Below are 19,330 nucleotides of genomic sequence, written 5' to 3'. Positions count from 1 at the left end.
CACAACTATCATAAACTATTATATTGTTATAATTGTTGTTTTTCATTGTTAATTTATCATAACCTTGTATAATTTCTTGTTTGATGTGTTTGAAAAAACTATTTGAGCTTCTATTGGTTCTCTCAAAGCTCTATATTGAGCCATGGTAACATTTTGAACCAAATTTGAAATTACTCCTTTCCTCCCTAAATCCTAATTTCCTATTTTATACTTGGACAAAAATAATTATAGGACCCTTAATGACACTAAGATTAAAATAATTGGGTTATTTTATTCCTAAGGTCTACTAAGTAAACCTCTCTTATATTGGGTTTATTCAATCACTAAAAAGGAGATTTTTTTTGAAGTTGCAATAGTAACACACCCATTTTTACACTCCATTTAAGCTATCCAATGAGGTTTTGCACTGTAGCACTAGATTTGGTTATAAGAGACCCAATTTCAAAGTTTAGCTTGTTTCATCAAGAAGGCACTTTATAATTAGTTCAAAAAAATATCTTGGATGATTTTGAAGATTCAATTAAATTCCCTAGATTGAGTCGCCTTTCCACTAGTCAAACTATTATCTTAACTAATTTCAAGATCAATCCCAATTCCTTAATCAACACTACTATGATTTCAAGATCCCATATTCCTTAATAAAACCCCATAGTCATTATTTAAACAATTGCTTCAACCCAATTTCAATTTTTAATCTCATATATTAATCAAAACCCATCATCAAAATTTGAAAGTATTCACATTCATCTAGGTTTAAAGACAAATGAAAGTATATACTCCAAAGAAGTGGAGAAGAATTCACCCAATAAGGAATTTCCACATGGGATGTGTAATTGTTTATAAGATCAAATTTGCATGCATGACCCTAATTTGATGGAATTAGGGGAAAGTAATGGCCCCAAAGCATGATTTAACAGCTTTTTTGTAAGCTTGTGAAGACTATTAAGAGATTATAATGGCCCCAAAGCACAACCTAAGAAAAATTTTGAATATTAAGTTTGTCAAGATGAAGGATTAAGAGAGAGTAGCAACCCCAAAGATACTAATAAGGAAAACCTTTCCCCATTGAAGTAAGAATTTTATTTTTTTAATTTGAGATATTTTCATTTAATAGTTAAACTTATTCTCTTTCATATATATGCTTTAAAACCAAATATTGAGCACATATTTCCTAATGATGTGTAAGTAAGAGAAATTTCTCCTTTTTTATATGAGATTTTTTCATTTGAGTTAACGTTTTTCTATTTTACATAGGTAATTTTATTTTTTTTAATTTGAGATATTTTCATTTAATAGTTAAACTTATTCTCTTTCATATATGCTTTAAAACCAAACATTGAGCACACATTTCCTAGCAATGTGTAAGTAAGATAAATTTCTCCTTTTTTATATGAGATTTTTTCATTTGAGTTAACATTTTTCTATTTTACACCTAAGGTATTTTCATTAGAAATTTCTCCTTTTCTATATGAGATTTTTTCATTTGAGTTGACATTTTTCTATAGAAGAATTCACCCAAGAAGGAATTTCCACATGGGATGTGTAATTGTTTACAAGATCAAATTTGCATGCATGACCCTAATTTGATGGGATTAGGGGAAAGTAATGGCCCCAAAGCATGATTTTAACATTTTTTTTATAAGCCTGTGAAGACGAAGTATTAAGAGATTATAATGGGCCCCAAAGCACAAATTAAGAAAACTTTTGAATATTAAGTTTGCAAAGATGAAGGATTAAGGGAGAGTAGCAACCCCAAAGATACTTTTAAAAACCAAATATTAGGAAAAACTTTCCCCATTGAAGTAAGAATTTTATTTTTTTAATTCGAGAAATTTTCATTTAATAGTTAAACTTATTCTCTTTCATATGTGCTTTAAAACCAAACATTGAGCAGATATTTCCTAATGATGTGTAAGTAAGAGAAATTTCTCCTTTTTTATATGAGATTTTTTCATTTGAGTTAAAGTTTTTCTATTTTACACCCAAGGTATTTTTATTTTTTTAATTTGAGATATTTTTATTTAATAGTTAAACTTATTCTCTTTCATAGAAATTTCTCCTTTTTTATATGATATTTTTTCATTTGAGTTAACGTATTTCTATTTTACACCCAAGGTATCTTTATCTTTTTTTAATTTGAGATATTTTTATTTAATAGCTAAACTTATTCTCTTTCATATATGCTTCAAAACCAAACATTGAGCACGCATTTCCTAATGATGTGTAAGTAAGAGAAATTTCTCCTTTTTTATATGAGATCTTTTCATTTGAATTAACGTTCTTCTATTTTATACCTAAGGTATTCTCCTTTTTTATATGAGATCTTTTCATTTGAGTTAAGGTTTTTCTATTTTATACCCAAGGTATTTTCATTTGAGAGTTAAAATTTCAAAAGTTGAAGAAGAAGAAATAGATACAAAGATAAGAGAATTTGAAGATGCATTTAAAAATATCATAGTTTTATAGTAACAAATGTATATCTCCTCCTTCAAATTATCATTTCTTTCATTTTCATTCTTATCGAAATCTTTCTAGAGGGATTAAGAAGGTCCAAGAGAGTGATTATACAATTCCAATGTTAAGTGTAAGTAGATACAAAGATAATAGAATTTGAAGATCCATCTAGAAATATCATAGTTTTATAGTAACAAATGTATTTCTAACTTCAAATTATCATCTCCTTCATTTTCATTCTTATTGAAAGCTTTCTAGAGGGAAGCAAGAAAGTCCAAAATAGTGATTATATGATTCCTTTTTTGGTGTATTTTCTAATTACTGTAATGGTGATTTTGTATCTAAAACTTGTATAGTACCCAACACCATAACTACTATTTGATTAATGATTTGTTGGTCAAACAAGTTACGGTGGTTTTACTCCTCTTCACTTTCAATTTCACATATTGTTAAATAAACTAATGCATCTATGTTTGTCATTCTCATTGATTTTTTGTCTCGTGAATATGTCATAAGAAAGTACTTTCCTATACCAAGATTTGTTTTTTTTTTAGTTATATTCCTAAATGAAATAAATTATGGTTTTCACAAGATCACACATGGATAAATCATATTAAAACACCCTTGTTGGTTGACCCCCTTTCAAATTTCATCCAAATTAGAATTCAACATGTTATTGCTATTCAAACTCAATAACAACTCCATGCACCATATTTCTCTGTTATAAGTCCAATTTAGGCTTCATCTATTCAATAGTTTACAATTAGATATTAAAGGAAAATGCAAAGAGAATCACAATACCTTGATTAGACCTTTGCAAATGGTGTATCAAAATAAATTCATAGCGTTGTCCAAGGTATTTTTTAAGGATTCAAATATTACAAATAAAATTAGTTATAGAAATAAGAATAATAAAAATAAAAATAAAAAGGAAAACAAATTGTGTATAAAAAAATGTGTAAAAAAATTCAATATAGAAAAACTTTAGTGAATCATATTATAAACAAATATTGATAGAATTGAAATTATTTCAACTTCATCAACTAAGAAAACGTGATATTCAAGATTTATGGAGATAGATATCATCAACTTTCCGTAAAGGGAAGAAATGTGATATTCAATATTTATGGAGAAAGTGAAGATAATGAAAAGGAGCATTCATAATCTATATTGTAAATAAAATATTGAGACAATCAAAGTTATTTCAAGTTCATGAGAAAAGAAGAAATGTGATATTCAAGATTTATATAAAAATGAAGATAATGAGAAAGAGCATTCATAATCTATATTGTAAATAAAATATTGAGACAATCAAAGTTATTTCAAGTTCATGAGAAGTGATATTAAAGATATGAAAAGTGATATTAAAGATTTGAGTAGAAATAAAAAATAATGAATAAGAATATTTAATTTAATCTTTCAGTAATAAAGTTTGATGTTTGAGATAGTTAAATAATTTTAACTAAAATAATTTATCTCACGAAGAAAAACAAAAATAAAAGGTTTTTTAAACTACTCATGCAAAGAGATTAAAAAAAAAAAAACATTATACAAGTTGGTATATAGAAGATTAATTTGGTGATCAAAATATATAATTACTTACATCACAACACTATTATACAACAAGTTGGTATATACCAAAGTAAATTTAAAAAAAAAAATATAATTACTTAAATCACAACAGTTTAACGCAAGGGCTAACAAATCCAGTTAATACTAATTCAAAATTGCATATTTTCAAATTTTATAACCTTTTATTTTATTTTATAACCTTTTATTTTGTATACCTTTTATATTGTCCACTTTCAATACATTCCGGATAATCCAAAAAACATTTTAAACCTATAAAATGTGGTATACCGTGAAGCTTTGCAAACTGGCGCATATCAAACGTAGGCTTCAGGGGGTTTCATATTCAATGCATGTGAAACAGATTTCAATAGACATTATAAGCCCATCAATAATATTCATTGGTTTAATGAGAAAAAAAAAAAATATCACGTTTAACGCACTAAGCATGTATAATTTAATTAATTTATTTTAGAATATAAGTTTGAATAAACGTAGTTTTAATGTTAGATAGAAAAGTGATTTTGTAATTATAAGGTGCTCACAGAATTATAATAATTTAAGTTAATTTTAGATTATTTTATATGACATTTTTTAATTTTAAATTATTTTATAAGGTATTTTTTATTTCTATAGTAGCTTTTATTCTTAACTTCTATTCTTATTAATAAAAACTGAACATATAAACAAATGAGACTAAACCCCACAAGGTTGCATATATTTCATTATAGCAATATTTAAAATTCAGACATATACAAAATTCTCTAAATAAGTTAATAGTTTAAGTCAACTTTGGATATCCGATGAGACATTTTTTATTTCTATATTAACTCTCACCCTCAACCCCTATTCATAAAAACTGAACCTATAAGCAAATGGGACTAAACCATACATACGACAACTAATCTATGCCTTATAAATTGAAGGTCAAACTTAGACATATAGAAAACTTTCTAAGTAAGTTTAATATAGATTTAATATTTGATTGCATAGAAATAGAGTTATCGAAGTCTCATTCTTTTACACCTTAATAGATACCTATAAGAAAATGGGACTAAACCATACATATGACAACTAATCTATGCCTTATAAATTGAAGGTTAAACTTAGACATATAGAAAACTTTCTAAATAAGTTTAATATAGATTTAATATTTGATTGCATAGAAATAGAGTTATCGAAATCATTCTTATACACCTTAATAGATACCTATAAGCAAATGGGACTAAACCATACATATGAAAACTAATCTACGCCTTATAAATTGAAGGTCAAACTTAGACATATAGAAAACTTTCTAAATAAGTTTATTATAGATTTAATACTTGATTGCATAGAAACAGAGTTATCGCAAATCATTCTTATACACCTTAATAGATACCTATAAGCAAATGGGACTAAACCATACATATGACAACTAATCTATGCCTTATAAATTGAAGGTTAAACTTGGACATATAGAAAACTTTCTAAATAAGTTTAATATAGATTTAATATTAGATTGCATAGAAATAGAGTTATCGAAATCATTCTTATACACCTTAATAGATAGATGGAAAATGGGACTAAACCCTACATCTGGCAACTAATCTACACCTTATAAATTGAAGGTTAAACTTACACATTGAAAACTTTCTAAATAAGTTTAATATAGATTTAATATTTGATTGCATAGAAATAGAGCTATCTAAATCATTCCTATACACCTTAATAGATAGATGGAAAAATTGTAGTAGTCAAATCAAATGGTACCTTAAGTCGATCATGGATTTTCGAGAATATTAGAGTTATCTAAATAATTCTTAAACACCTTAATAGATAAATGAAAAAATTGTAGTAGTCAAAATAAATGGCACCTTAAGTTGATCATGGATTTCCCAGAATAATGACACCTTAAGTCGATCATGGATTTCCCAGAATATTTGAGATCTGACGAACATGGATGAGATCAAATAATTGACCTTGCCCAATTATGGATTCCCAGAATATTCTGAGATCTAACGAACATGGATGAGGTCAAATAATTGACCTTGCCCAATCATGGATTCCCAGAATATTTCGAGATCTAACAAACATGGATTCCCAGAATATTCTGAGATCTAACGAACATGGATGAGGTCAAATAATTGACCTTGCCTGATCATGGATTCCGAAAATATTTCAAGATCTAACAAACATAGATGAGGTCAAATAATTAACCTTGCCCGATCATGGATTCCCAAAATATCATGGATTCCCAAAGTATTCCAAGATCTAACGAACATGGATGAGGTCAAATAATTGACCTTGCCCGATCATGGATTCCCAAAATATTTCGAGACTTAACAAACATGGATGAGGTCAAATTGCCTATGTTGACCTTGTCTAATCATGGATTCCCAAAATATCATGGATTCCCAGAATATTCGGAGATCTAACGAGCATGGATGAGGTCAAATAATTGACCTTGTCTGATCATGGATTCCCAAAATATTTCGAGATCTAACAAACATGGATGAGGTCAAATCGCCTATGTTGACCTTGTCCAATCATGGATTCCCAAAATATTCTAAGATTTGATGAACATGGATATCATGGATTCCCAGAATATTCGGAGATCTAACGAGCATGGATGAGGTCAAATAATTGACCTTGCCTGATCATGGATTCCCAAAATATTCGGAGATCTAGCAAACATGGATGAGGTCAAATCGCCTATGTTGACCTTGTCCAATCATGGATTCCAAAAATATTCTAAGATTTGATGAACATGGATGATGTCAGATAATTGACCTTGGCCATGTCCATCGTCCATGTCCATCGGATCCATAATTAACTTAATATTACATGGACATGGATGAGGTCAAATAATTGATCTTGCCCGATCATGGATTCCTAGAATATCATGAATTCCATTCCTAGATGAGTTACCTTGCCCAACCATGGATTCCCAAAATATTCCAAGATCTAACGAACATGGATGAGGTCAAATAATTGACCCTACCCGATCATGGATTCCCAAGATATTTCGAGATCTAACAAACACCGATGATGTCAAATCACCTATGTTGACCTTGTCCCATAATGGATTCCAAATCTGACGAACATGGATGAGGTCAAATAATTGACCTTGGCCATGTCCATCGGATCCACAATTGAGTTAATATTACATGGACATGGATGAGGTCAAATAATTGATTTTTCCTGATCATGGATTCCTAGAATATCATGAATTCCATTCCATATTGATATGATGGACATGCCGATCATGGATTCCCAAAATAATTCTTGCCCATGTCAGTCTACTCCCAAAATACGAAATAGACCTTGCCCATGTAGTCAAATAATTGACCCTACCCGATCATGGATTCCCAAAATATTTCGAGATCTAACAAACACGGATGATGTCAAATCGCCTATGTTGACCTTGTCCCATAATGGATTCCAAATCTGACGAACATGGATGAGGTCAAATAATTGACCTTGGCCATGTCCATCGGATCCACAATTGAGTTAATATTACATGGACATGGATGAGGTCAAATAATTGATTTTTCCTGATCATGGATTCCTAGAATATCATGAATTCCATTCCATATTGATATGATGGACATGCCGATCATGGATTCCCAAAATAATTCTTGCCCATGTCAGTCTACTCCCAGAATACGAAATAGACCTTGCCCATGTCCATCATCTACTCCCAAAATACTTAATATTACATGGACATCGACGAGGTCAAATAAATGATCTTGTTCGATATGATCTTGTTCGATCATGGATTCCCAGAATAAGGATTCCCAAAATATTCGGAGATCTAAACAATTGAGTTAATATTACATGGACATGGATGAGGTCAAATAATTGATTTTGCCTGACATGGATTCCTAGAATATCATGAATTTCATTCCATATTGATATGATGGACATGCTGATCATGGATTCCCAAAATAATTCTTGCCCATGTCAGTCTACTCCCAGAATATGAAATTGACCTTGCCCATGTCCATCATCTACTCCCAGAATACTTAATATTACATGGACATCGACGAGGTCAAATAAATGATCTTGTTCGATCATGGATTCCCAAAATATTCCCAAAATATTCGGAGATCTAATGAACATGCCGATCATGGAAAATATTCGAAGCTCTAATGGACATGCCAATCATGGATTCCCAAAATAATTCTTGCCCATGTCATTCCCAAAATAATTCTTGCCCATGTCATTCTACTCCCAAAATATGAAATTGACCTCACCCATGTCCATCATCTACTCCTGGAATACTTAATATTACATGGACATGGATGAGGTCAAATAATTGATCTTGTCCAATCATGGATTCCCAAAACATCACGGATTCTTCCCAAAATATTCAGAGATCTAATGGACATGCCGATCATGGATTCCCAAAATAATTCTTGCCCATGTCCGTCTACTCCCAAAATATGAAATTGACCTCACCCATGTCCATAAGGATTTCTAGAATATCATGGATTCCCAAAATATTCCAAGATCTAATGGACATGCCAATCATGGATATGGATATTGACCTCGCCCATGTCCATCGTGATCATGGATTTCCAAAATAATTCTTGCCCATGTCCGTCTACTCCCAGAATATGAAATCAACCTCACCCATGTCCATCAGGATTCCCAAAATATCATGGATTCCCAAAATATTCCAAGATCAAATGGACATGCCAGGCATGGATGCCGATCATGGATATTGACCTCGCCCATGTCCATCGTCTACTCCCAGAATACTTAATATTACATGGACATGGATGAGGCCATCATGGATTCCAAAAATAATTCTTGCCCATGTCTACTCCTAGAATATGAAATTGACCTCACACATGTCCATCGGGATTCCCAGAATATTCCGAGATCAAATGGACATGCCAATCATGGATATTGACCTCGCCCATGTCCATCGTCTACTCCCAGAATACTTAATATTACATGGACATCACAGATTCCATGAATATCATGGATTCTTCTGATCTAATGGACATGCCAATCATGGATTCCCAAAATAATTCTTGCCCATGTCTGTCTACTCCCATAATATGAAATTGACCTCACCCATGTCCATCAAGATACCCAAAATATCATGGATTCCCAAAATATTCTGAGATCTAATAGACATGCCGATTATGGATTCCCAAAATAATTCTTTCCCATGTCCACTCATAGAATATGAAATTGACCTCGCCCATGTCCATGAGGATTCCGACAATATGGATTCCCAAAATATTTATGAGGATTCCGACAATATGGATTCCCAAAATATTTCGAGATCTAAATTCCCAGAATATTCCGAGATCTAATGGACATGCAAATCATGGATTCCCAAAATAATTCTTGCCCATGTCTATGAGGATATCATGGATTCCCAAAATATTCCGAGATCTAATAGACATGCCAATTATGGATTCCCAAAATAATTCTTACCCATCATAGAATATGAAATTGACCTCCCATGTCCATGAAGATTCTGAGAATCCCAAAATAATTCTTGCCCATGTCCATGAGGATTCCCAGAATATCACAAAATAATTCTTGCCCATGTCCATGAGGATTCCCAAAATATCACGGATTCCCAAAATATTCCGAGATCTAAATTCCCAAAATATTATGAGATCTAGTGGACATGCAAATCATGGAATCCCAATATAATTCTTGCCCATGTCCATGAGGATTCCCAAAATATCACAAAATAATTCTTGCCCATGTCCATGAGGATTCCCAGAATATCACGGATTCCCAAAATATTCCGAGATCTAAATTCCCAAAATATTATGAGATCTAGTGGACATGCAAATCATGGATTCCCAAAATAATTCTTGCCCATGTCCACGGATTCCCAAAATATTCCGAGATCTAAATTCCCAAAATATTATGAGATCTAGTGGACATGCAAATCATGGATTCCCAAAATAATTCTTGCCCATGTCCATAAGAATCACAGAATATGAAACATGTCCATTGAGATTCCCAAAATATCATGGTTTTCCAAAATATTTCTGGATCTAAATTCCCAATGTCCATTGAGATTCCCAAAATATCATGGTTTCCCAAAATATTTCTGGATCTAAATTCCCAGAATATTTTGAGATCTAATGAGCATGCAAATCATGGATTCCAAAAATAATTCTTGGGATGTCCACTCACAAAATATGAAATTAGCCTCACCCTCCCAAAATATCATCTGGAATATCATGAATTCCCAAAATATTCCGAGATCTAATAGACATACATATCATGGATTCCCAAAATAATTCTGACCATGTCCATCTACTCACAGAATATGAAATTGTTTACTCCCATAATATTCCAGGAAATTTTAGGAAAAGAAAATTGACCTCGCCGACAATATTCCTGGAAATTGACCCTACCCATGTTTTTCATCAAATCAGCAATCCACTTAAGCTGGAGGTGAACAAATTATTTCAATTTATTTTTAACTTTAAAAACAAAATATTTGTTATTTTATTGAAAATGGGAAAGAAGTTGATGAATGATTCACACCAGCCTAATCACAGGAAATGTGCTGTAGAATACAGCTAACAACTAACTTCTCTAACTTCTGTAGATGGACGAGAAAACTGAAGAAAATCTTGATAAAAGTAAAAAGAGATATTGAAAAAACCTGATCTGTGCAGCTCGCGTGCCAAGAACCCTAGCACGCTCGTACTTGGTCATGAATTTGCTTGTTTTACGAGGTTTGGCGGAAGCATCTGTAGGATCCTCAAACCGAACAAACCCATCATCTTCGACCACCTCGTCTAGTACAATATTATCATCTTCTTCTCCCGCTTGCTCTTCTTCTACTCCCTCATCCTGCGAGGCCAAAGAAGGAAAACCATTGTATTAACGACCAGAAACTACCATTTCTGCATGTAGTTTAATTTCTTTATGCAGTAAAATTTAAACTACCAGCGGTTCCTCGAACTCCTGGTATCTGCAACAAATAAAGTCATCGGCTTTATCAATAATGAACAGAATAAGTATCAATAATCAAATTTGCAGACTAGGAGTTAGAGCCTAACGCACCCGTCACCGCCATCGAAGTCGAAGTCGTCTTCGTCTGCCATTGGAGAAAGAAGATGAACGAGATGACCTAATTCTGGGATGGGAAGGCAAATTGGAGTTGGGCCAGAGAACAGATTAGACAGCAGTATGATAGGAAAAGTTTGGGAAGTTAGAACGTTATTATAACTGATTGTCGGTTCGTTCCAAGAACTTCGCCATCTTCTCATTCATTTCTTCTTTCATAGTACCTTGGTTAATAGATAAAATGGTGGATTGGAAAATATGTTCTATGCTATAGGTTAAGGGTCTAGATGAATATGAAGGTTTAATCTTGACAACAAATTACAATCATGGCTATGAGTCTCAGATTTTATGAGAAAAATGTAATGTGGTTTATCCATGTTTTGTTTTGTAAGGTAAGTAAATGTTGTCAATTTTAGATGGCTAACTTCTAATGATTTTGGAATTTATGTTGAAAATGTTTTTATTTAATGTAAAAAATGTTCTCTATCATAATATTTTCTATAGAGATGCCATGGAAATCTTTTTGTTAATATTAATGTTAATCTCTTCGATGTGAGATTAAAGGAAAGTGTAAAGGAGATTAAAGTTTTATGGAATGCATTAGAAGCACAACATTTTTAGTGAAGATATCCACCTATGGGCATGGTAGATTACACTAATGTGAAAATAATGAAAAAAGGATTTGAAGCTAAGTTGGACACCTAAAACCAAGGGTATCTCTTAGTAGTAAGGTGAAAAAAAAATCTATTGAAAATAATTTATCTTTCTTTAGATGCATGCACCCTACATCTGGTGACACATCAATTATTGTCTTTCTAAGACAGTGACAAAATCTATATTTTAAGGGAAGAACAACATTTATTACATGGATGTAACTTCAAGAAGTGGATTTTTTCTCAATTCGTTAGGGCACCATTTCTATAGAAGAAGAAGAAAATAAAAGAACTCTTCTTACTATGGACTTTAACATCTTTGATGTATGTCAAAAGCCATGGTACCAAACATTTGGCCTACCCATAACCAACCTTTACAATTGTAAGAATAACTTTAAAACAATTGACTTGAAGGAAATGAATCATAATAGAGAAGTACAAAAATAAAAATCAATTATTATCATAATAATTTCTAGTGTTAGTCTAGCTGTTGACCATGTTAGCTCCCAACTAGTATTGCAAGATGTTAAGTCCGAACATACTACCAATTAGGGAAATTGTAGTGCTAGTTAAAATGGCCTTCCCATGCCACCAAACAACTCTCCTCTCACTTTAGAGATGTTCTTTTCCAGCTCAAGGAGTTAATCCCTAGATGGTGTTGTTTAACCTACAAATTAGGGCCAAAGGAAAAAGATAGATCAAACAATGGCATGTGACAAAAGATATTTCAATGAAAAATGACAAACCCATTGTCACATATCCAACCTCCTAAATAGCATTAAATGGGTGGGGTATTTTAATTTTTCTTTTTAAACACTAATCTAAGGTCACATGTAAGGCCCTTATACTCAACAAGAGCTTTCCAACTATTATACTCTTGCTTAATTCTAATCTCCTAGCTATGGCCCTTTAAATTTTAATAAGGGATTTCTAATCTTGCCACATTCTCATTTGTACATGGCACTATGCATTCCAAATGACATGGAATTGTATGGATGACCCTTGGGTCTCACAAATACAAAGGCCTTCTAATATTGTTCAAGGCATTGTATCGCACTAGGGAAGTTCTACTTCCTTGTGATAGGCTATGTCACCTTTCTTTATCATGTGTCTAGAGGTTTTTAGTTCTTTCCACAAACAGAAAGAAAATTATTTCTTATGATATGTTGCATATTCCAAAATTTCCTTATGTCTCATCAAATCTCTCTTCCCTTCCTTGTTTCTTCTTCTTCCTTTCCTCATCATCTTCATTACTTCTTAACCATGATGCACCTTCAAAAATGTTTCGGCCTATCAATCATCATACCCAAAAATTTTATGGCCTAATACATCACACCCACAAGGTTTTCCCTTTACATGATGTTTTATTCTTCTCCCTTGAAATTCCTTGTCTTCTTCATTACCCTTTCCCTTTTCATTAATTTTTTTCCTAATCCCAACTTCAAAGAAGTTCTTACCCATGATGTATCACATTAGAAGTATTTGTGGCATGTTACATCACACCCTTAATACTCTTCACCTTTTCCCTATGAGGAATATCACTCTCTCACACTCATTGCATCACCAAATATTTTCATTCATGTGACATTGCACCATAGATTTTTGTGGTATGATATGTTGTTCTCTTGAAATGATTTTTTGAGTGATTCTTATCCCTTCATCTTTGGCCCATCATATAAAATATCAGATAAAGCTTAAGAGTGTGGCATATTGCAAAACAAAAATTTATGGTGGGATACATCACGCCATCAGAACTTTCATTCTCTTGTAATATGTTGACCACTTTTTCCTAAACTCTAGGTCTTCCAATATTTCATGACTTTCATAATGTTGCAAGAAGTAAATTATTGTCTAATATAGGTTATATTGCATGAAAGAATATTTTCATGTGATATATTAAATGTTTCCAAGTATTCCTTAGCACCAAATTCCACAAAATTTATAAATTTTTCTACATTTTTCTAGGGCTTAATAACTTGAAATTTGTCTAAGCTTAGAAGACTCTATTACTCAAAGGTTCTTAACCACTAGGCTTCATAAATCACCCTTGTGAGAAAACTTGTGTACATACATACTATTAAGTGTTTCATATTAAGGTTATGGGTATATTCCCAAGGGATTTAAGTCTAAATTCCTTCATAGATAGTATTAAAGGCCAAGGGCCCCAAGACTTTAGATATTTTCTTTTCATTTATTTCTATAAGGTCACCTTAGCTTACATTGATCCAAATAGAGTCTCATAGTAACTAGAGAAATCACTTTGGTGTCTTATATGACAATGGTTGGTTTAGTTAGTTCAAGATAATTTGTCAGTGAAATTCCTCTTCCAATTGATCAAGTCTACAATCCACCTAAGTCTTAATTACATAATCAATACTTCTTAATTCAAGAACTCTATTTAGAATGGAGGATCCTCTCATACTTTTTCTAATGCCTCAATTTTCTAAGTAGTTATTTTAGCATTTGTTACGTAACAATTTTTTTGATATTCATACTAAGGCACCCATACAAAGCCAACAACCTTCTTATAACTCCAAATTTCAGGTTATAGAATTAATAAGGCTGAATTATTATGAATTTTAGAATTTAGAGAAGTGCTTCTTCCATGGGTGCAAAAATGCTCTACTTAAAAGTAATACATCCTTTTCTTCTTAATATTAATGCATTCCCTTTGTTACTTAGTGATTTAGTTAAGTATCAATTCTATAATAGTCCAAACCCTTAATCTCATATGATTTATGCTACTAGAAAACTACAAGCTTCCTTTCTTAGCTGTAAAAGACAAACTACTTCATCATACTTAATTCATGCATTCATGATGCAAAATATGATATTAATAAAATACAATTGACGAGATGGCACAATTATTTACTGTAGTGAACCTCACCTTCAATTTACTGTAGGCCTACTATGTATTATTTCTGATTATTACACCATCAAGACAATCATCCATGTTTATTCAACTTACCAAGTAAGAAAACATAACAAAGAGCGCAATATTGACACTTACCTAAAAATGTTGACTATTCCAACCAACTAAACAAGGGTGAGTAATTTTCCACCCAACAATAGGTATATATGTAATTGGTCTTTCTGTAGTTGGCCAGCCCATAGCTACAGCATGATACACGAGGGAAAATTTAACATCACTCAAAAACTGATTGTAAAATGGAAAGCTATTTCATAGGTATATTATCAATAGGGACATTGTTTGGATTCATAATTTATCACATGATTTCCTTACATAAAAAATCCATTTATTCCTTCCTTACAAGCAGTTGTGTATACCATGAAATTCTTGGCTATGTTTTCAATTTTCAAGATGGTTGCACTAGTGACCAAGTGCTTCAAATATTGAAAACTCCCTTCACATTCTTTAGACCATATGAATAGTATTCCCTTATTTTGTAATGATGTTATTGGATGGCTAATATTGGATAATTCCTTGATAAATATTTGGTAAGACCTTGCTAATCCCATAAAAAACCTCACATTTATTACATTATTCATAGTGAACCACTCCAAGGTATCCTTTATATTTTTTAGGTTTGCTACAATCACTTTGCAATTGATAACAAAATGCCTATTACATGATTAATATTTGGTAGGACCCTTCCAATCCCTTAAACAACCTCACATATATCACATTCTTCATAGTGGACTACTCCATGATAACCTTCATATTTTCTAGGTCTACTACAATCCCTTGAATTGAAATAAAATGACCCAAATAGTGCATATGCTTCTAGTACAAGTCACATTCACTGAATTTATCACATAATATGTTTTATCTTAGCACTTATAACACTATTCTAAGAAGCTCAGCGTGCTCTCCATGCTCCTCCTTGGTCTTGGAGTAGGTCAGAATGTTATCAATAAAAACTAAAACAAAGTTCTCAATATATTTACTAAGGATGTTGATCATAAGACACATGAAGGTGGTTATTGCATTGGTTAGTCCAAATGGCACTACCATGAATTCATAGTGATCATAGATTATCCTAAATGTTGTCTTATGGATTTCTTCATACTTGGTATTTACTTGATGGTGGTTATACCTTGGGTCCATATTTGAAAATAGTGGTCTCCCTTAATTGATAATGAAAGTTATTAATCTAGGGTAACATATAATTTTTCTCATCATGATATTGTTTATTGACATGTAATCAATGCATATTTGAGTATATTATCCTTATTCTTTATCAATAATGTCGGTGCTCCCGAAGGAGACACACTTGGTCTAAAATTCCCCTTCTCCAACAAGTCTTGCAATTTCATCTCCAATTCAATTAAGTCATGAGGACTCACTCGATAAGAAGTGTTAGATATATGTTCAACTACTAGTACTTGGTCAATGAGATATCTGTGCATGCCTTGGGATGTAGTCTTGGCATCTCATCTAGAAATGCATCCTTGAATTAATGGAGTATCATATAGTGTTCAATATTTGGATTCTTGTCCCCTCCCTACTATCTCCTACAAATGAAAACATATATTTGGAATCCCTTCCTAAAATACTTCTTTAGTTGTAATAATAACACTTATTATAGAGAAATAGGATTTGATATGCCCTTGATTATTCTAAATTCTCCCTTATCATCTATTTATATAAGAGTTTTGTTATAAAAATATAATTTTACCTACGTGTTACAAGCAATTAATAAATTAAGACATCATACAACCCTAGTGACAAGGTATTTAGAGTTTTCATCCCCTGTAATCAAACCATTAATTTCTAATGAGAATTCTTCCACTAGCTCGCTCACTTTTGTCTTGGTTCCCATAACCAACTGCACTAGCCACAATTTATTATGCTTATGCTTATGGAGGCCACAAGAATCAACAACTTTAGGTGAAATATAGATAATTTTAGATCCTTGGTTAATCAAAATATAAATGGATTACTTAGAAATATTATATTCTACTTCCATCAGTAAGGCTTGCTAATCTGCATTTTATTCTTCTCAATGGTGTGAATTTGAGAAATAGTTCTTGAAACATCATTGATGGTCATAGCCTATTTAATGTTGTGAATCATTATTGTATTCTTGTGTCTATGGGTAAAATATCTAATGATATTATCCTCTCCAAATACCCAACATTTTAGCAACCTTCTTCATTGCTCCCTAGTATTCTCTACATATGCCTCTATGGGTTTGTGTTCACTCTGTATGGGATAATTCTAATGGATTTTTTTTTTTGTATTGGATGGTTTGTCTTGGAAAACTTTTCCTAATTTTGTATCACTAAGGATTAAATCCTTTCTTCCTCTAATTAGCCTTATATTTTGTCTTTTCATTCTCAGATTCGTTGAACTCAAGTCTACAGTTGGATTATTTGTAGCATTACTTCACCTTTTGGATTGTGTCTTTAAGAGTTTTTGTCTCATCAAATTCAATCCTATTTTGGTAGGATGAATGAAAGCCATTGAGAAACCATTAAATTTTCACATTATCATCTTTAATGTATAATATCTCCAAAAATATGTTGACATAGTCATCTATTGTCAACTATCCCAATTTCAACGCATGAAATTCTTTCATTTTACCATAATTATACCTTTCTAAGAGGTATTTCTTCTAGAGTAATTTTAAAACTAATTCTAGTTGATTTTCCCCAAACAAATACGTCTCACATTCTTAATGTATTCCCACCAAATAAAATTTTGGCCATTCATGTTAAAAATGGCCACACTTGCCATCATGTTTCGTGGGTAGTCATGTACCTAAGAACATTTATTGAGTTAAAGAAGCCATCATTTTTCCTCTTCACTTGTCTTTACCTCACCATCAAAAGAAGATGGATTAGAATTTCCTAAATTTTCCTATAAGGTACTTCTATAATACTTCTACTTCTTATTCTTTTCGAGAATAGCCTTTGTGTCATTCCTAGATGTTTCATCAAGAGTAATTACAAATTTATCAAATGAGTTGGTTAGTGACTTTTTATTATTTTTTTTTATTCTAGTACTATGGTGCCTCTTCTTAGAGGAAATTCTTCCTACATTTCTCATGGATGATACCTGATGAAAATATTTATAAATCTTAGATAGACTCTGTAATAGAATAATGTTTAGCACATTTTTCTTCTCTTGAGCTTGAATGAGTCTTTCAATGTCATCTATGTAGATTTGGAGTCCTTTTAGACTTCTCATAGTTTTTTTCATATCCGTGGGAGTTTTAATATTTATCATCTCATCAAATAAAATTTCATGGATGGAAGTGTGATGAATAATGTATCAATACTCTTACGACTAAGTATTCACTTCTTTCTTTTTGTTGGATCAAGAAAATTTACATGTTAGCCTTATTTTAATATAATATGTAACTTTATTTTTAAGTCCCTCTTCTATTGAAGAAAGTGCAACTAGGTTAGGTATTCATAAATGTAATTTGAATATTTTTATTTATAAAAGAAAAGAAATATTATTTATATCAATGAGTTTCTTGCTCATTGAAATAAGTCTAGCACATGTCAAAGTGCTATAGGTAAGTCAAAGAGTCAAAATAAATGTTGAATACCCTTAAGGGAATGTTACACCATGTATATATTTGTATAAGAGTCAAAATAATACCTTCAAGAAAAGTCACATGTCCTCCCAAGCAACGACATCACCAAAGAAGAAAATATGAAGTGGAAAAGTCAAGTCATCCTAAAGTCTCCTAGTTGGCCTCAAGTCAGCCTAAAGGAGGGACAAACCTCTATATATAGAGGTTGTCCACTCCTCCAATGTCAAGCAATCAATACCTCTAAAATCAACAAGAAAGAATCCAATAAAAGGTGAAAAGTGTCGAGTAAAAGGTGCCTCTAATGCAACGAAGAAGGAGGAAATAAAACTGAGTTTTAGAGGGTTGTTCTAAGGGTGAATTACAGTCACACATGCAAGAAAATGAGGGCTATCTATGGTCATTACAACAACACTGTCATAGTCGCATATATCTCATTATTTGGGCTAGAAACTTAGGCCTATAAGGCCTCCCACTAAAGTGGGGAAGACACTCTCTCAAGCAAAGGAGGAAGGGGTCAAATACATAGGGAAACTCCTCACACGTGCGAAGAAACTAGGGCTGCACAATGGTCATAACAAGTCTGCAACCACACTTCAAGAAGGAGCTCATTTGGATAAGAGAAGGAAGGCATCCTCATAGGTGAAAGAGTTCAATAAGGATCAAAGATGAGCATCTCTTCTAGATCTATCATAACAATGAATATCACCAGTTACTGAAAGAAGAAAAAAGTGTTGGAAGAAGGAGGACGAAGTGTCATGAAAAAAATGTACCGAGAGAAGTAAGGACTTGAATTATGCTTGGAGGATATTCTTGTCAAGGGTCTAGGGTTTGGTATTTATCAAAAGAAGCTTCAATAAGAGAAATTTATGAAATGGTTTTCCTCTCTAAGAGATAAAGGTTTTTCCCTTGAAGGGAGCTAATATCTTGTGTTCTTGTTTCTTTTGTTTTGGTAGCAGTTTGATGAAGCAAACACACATACACTAATAATAAGAAGAAGATAAAACTAACAATAAGAATTGAAGAAAAAGTTCTTCACAAATTGTTATAAAGTATAGAAGAATCCTATTATCGCTAATTTCCCTAGATTCTTCAACATGGTATCAA

At 32.1% G+C, this 19,330-nt stretch overlaps 1 protein-coding gene across 1 annotated transcript in view; it reads right to left on the bottom strand.

The window, feature by feature from the left end:
• LOC149219879 (DNA-directed RNA polymerases II, IV and V subunit 6A-like) overlaps window positions 1–11,102 on the bottom strand; it is a 164,432-nt gene extending 153,330 nt beyond the window's left edge. Inside the window, exons 1-3 of the mRNA XM_089386942.1 lie at window positions 11,062–11,102; window positions 10,945–10,969; window positions 10,658–10,848 (exon numbers count right to left, since the gene is read on the bottom strand). Of these exons, the coding sequence (XP_089243068.1) occupies window positions 10,658–10,848; window positions 10,945–10,969; window positions 11,062–11,102 (257 nt within the window). The remainder of the gene's footprint in view (window positions 1–10,657; window positions 10,849–10,944; window positions 10,970–11,061) is intronic.
• Window positions 11,103–19,330: the final 8,228 nt, after the last annotated feature.

This window comes from Pinus tabuliformis, chromosome Q (assembly GCF_031772625.1).
Source record: "Pinus tabuliformis cultivar Carrire ecotype Pingquan chromosome Q, CPIR1, whole genome shotgun sequence".
NCBI lineage: Eukaryota > Viridiplantae > Streptophyta > Pinopsida > Pinales > Pinaceae > Pinus > Pinus tabuliformis.
Note: the sequence above shows the minus strand (reverse complement) of the source record. Positions and strands in the feature narration are given on the sequence as shown.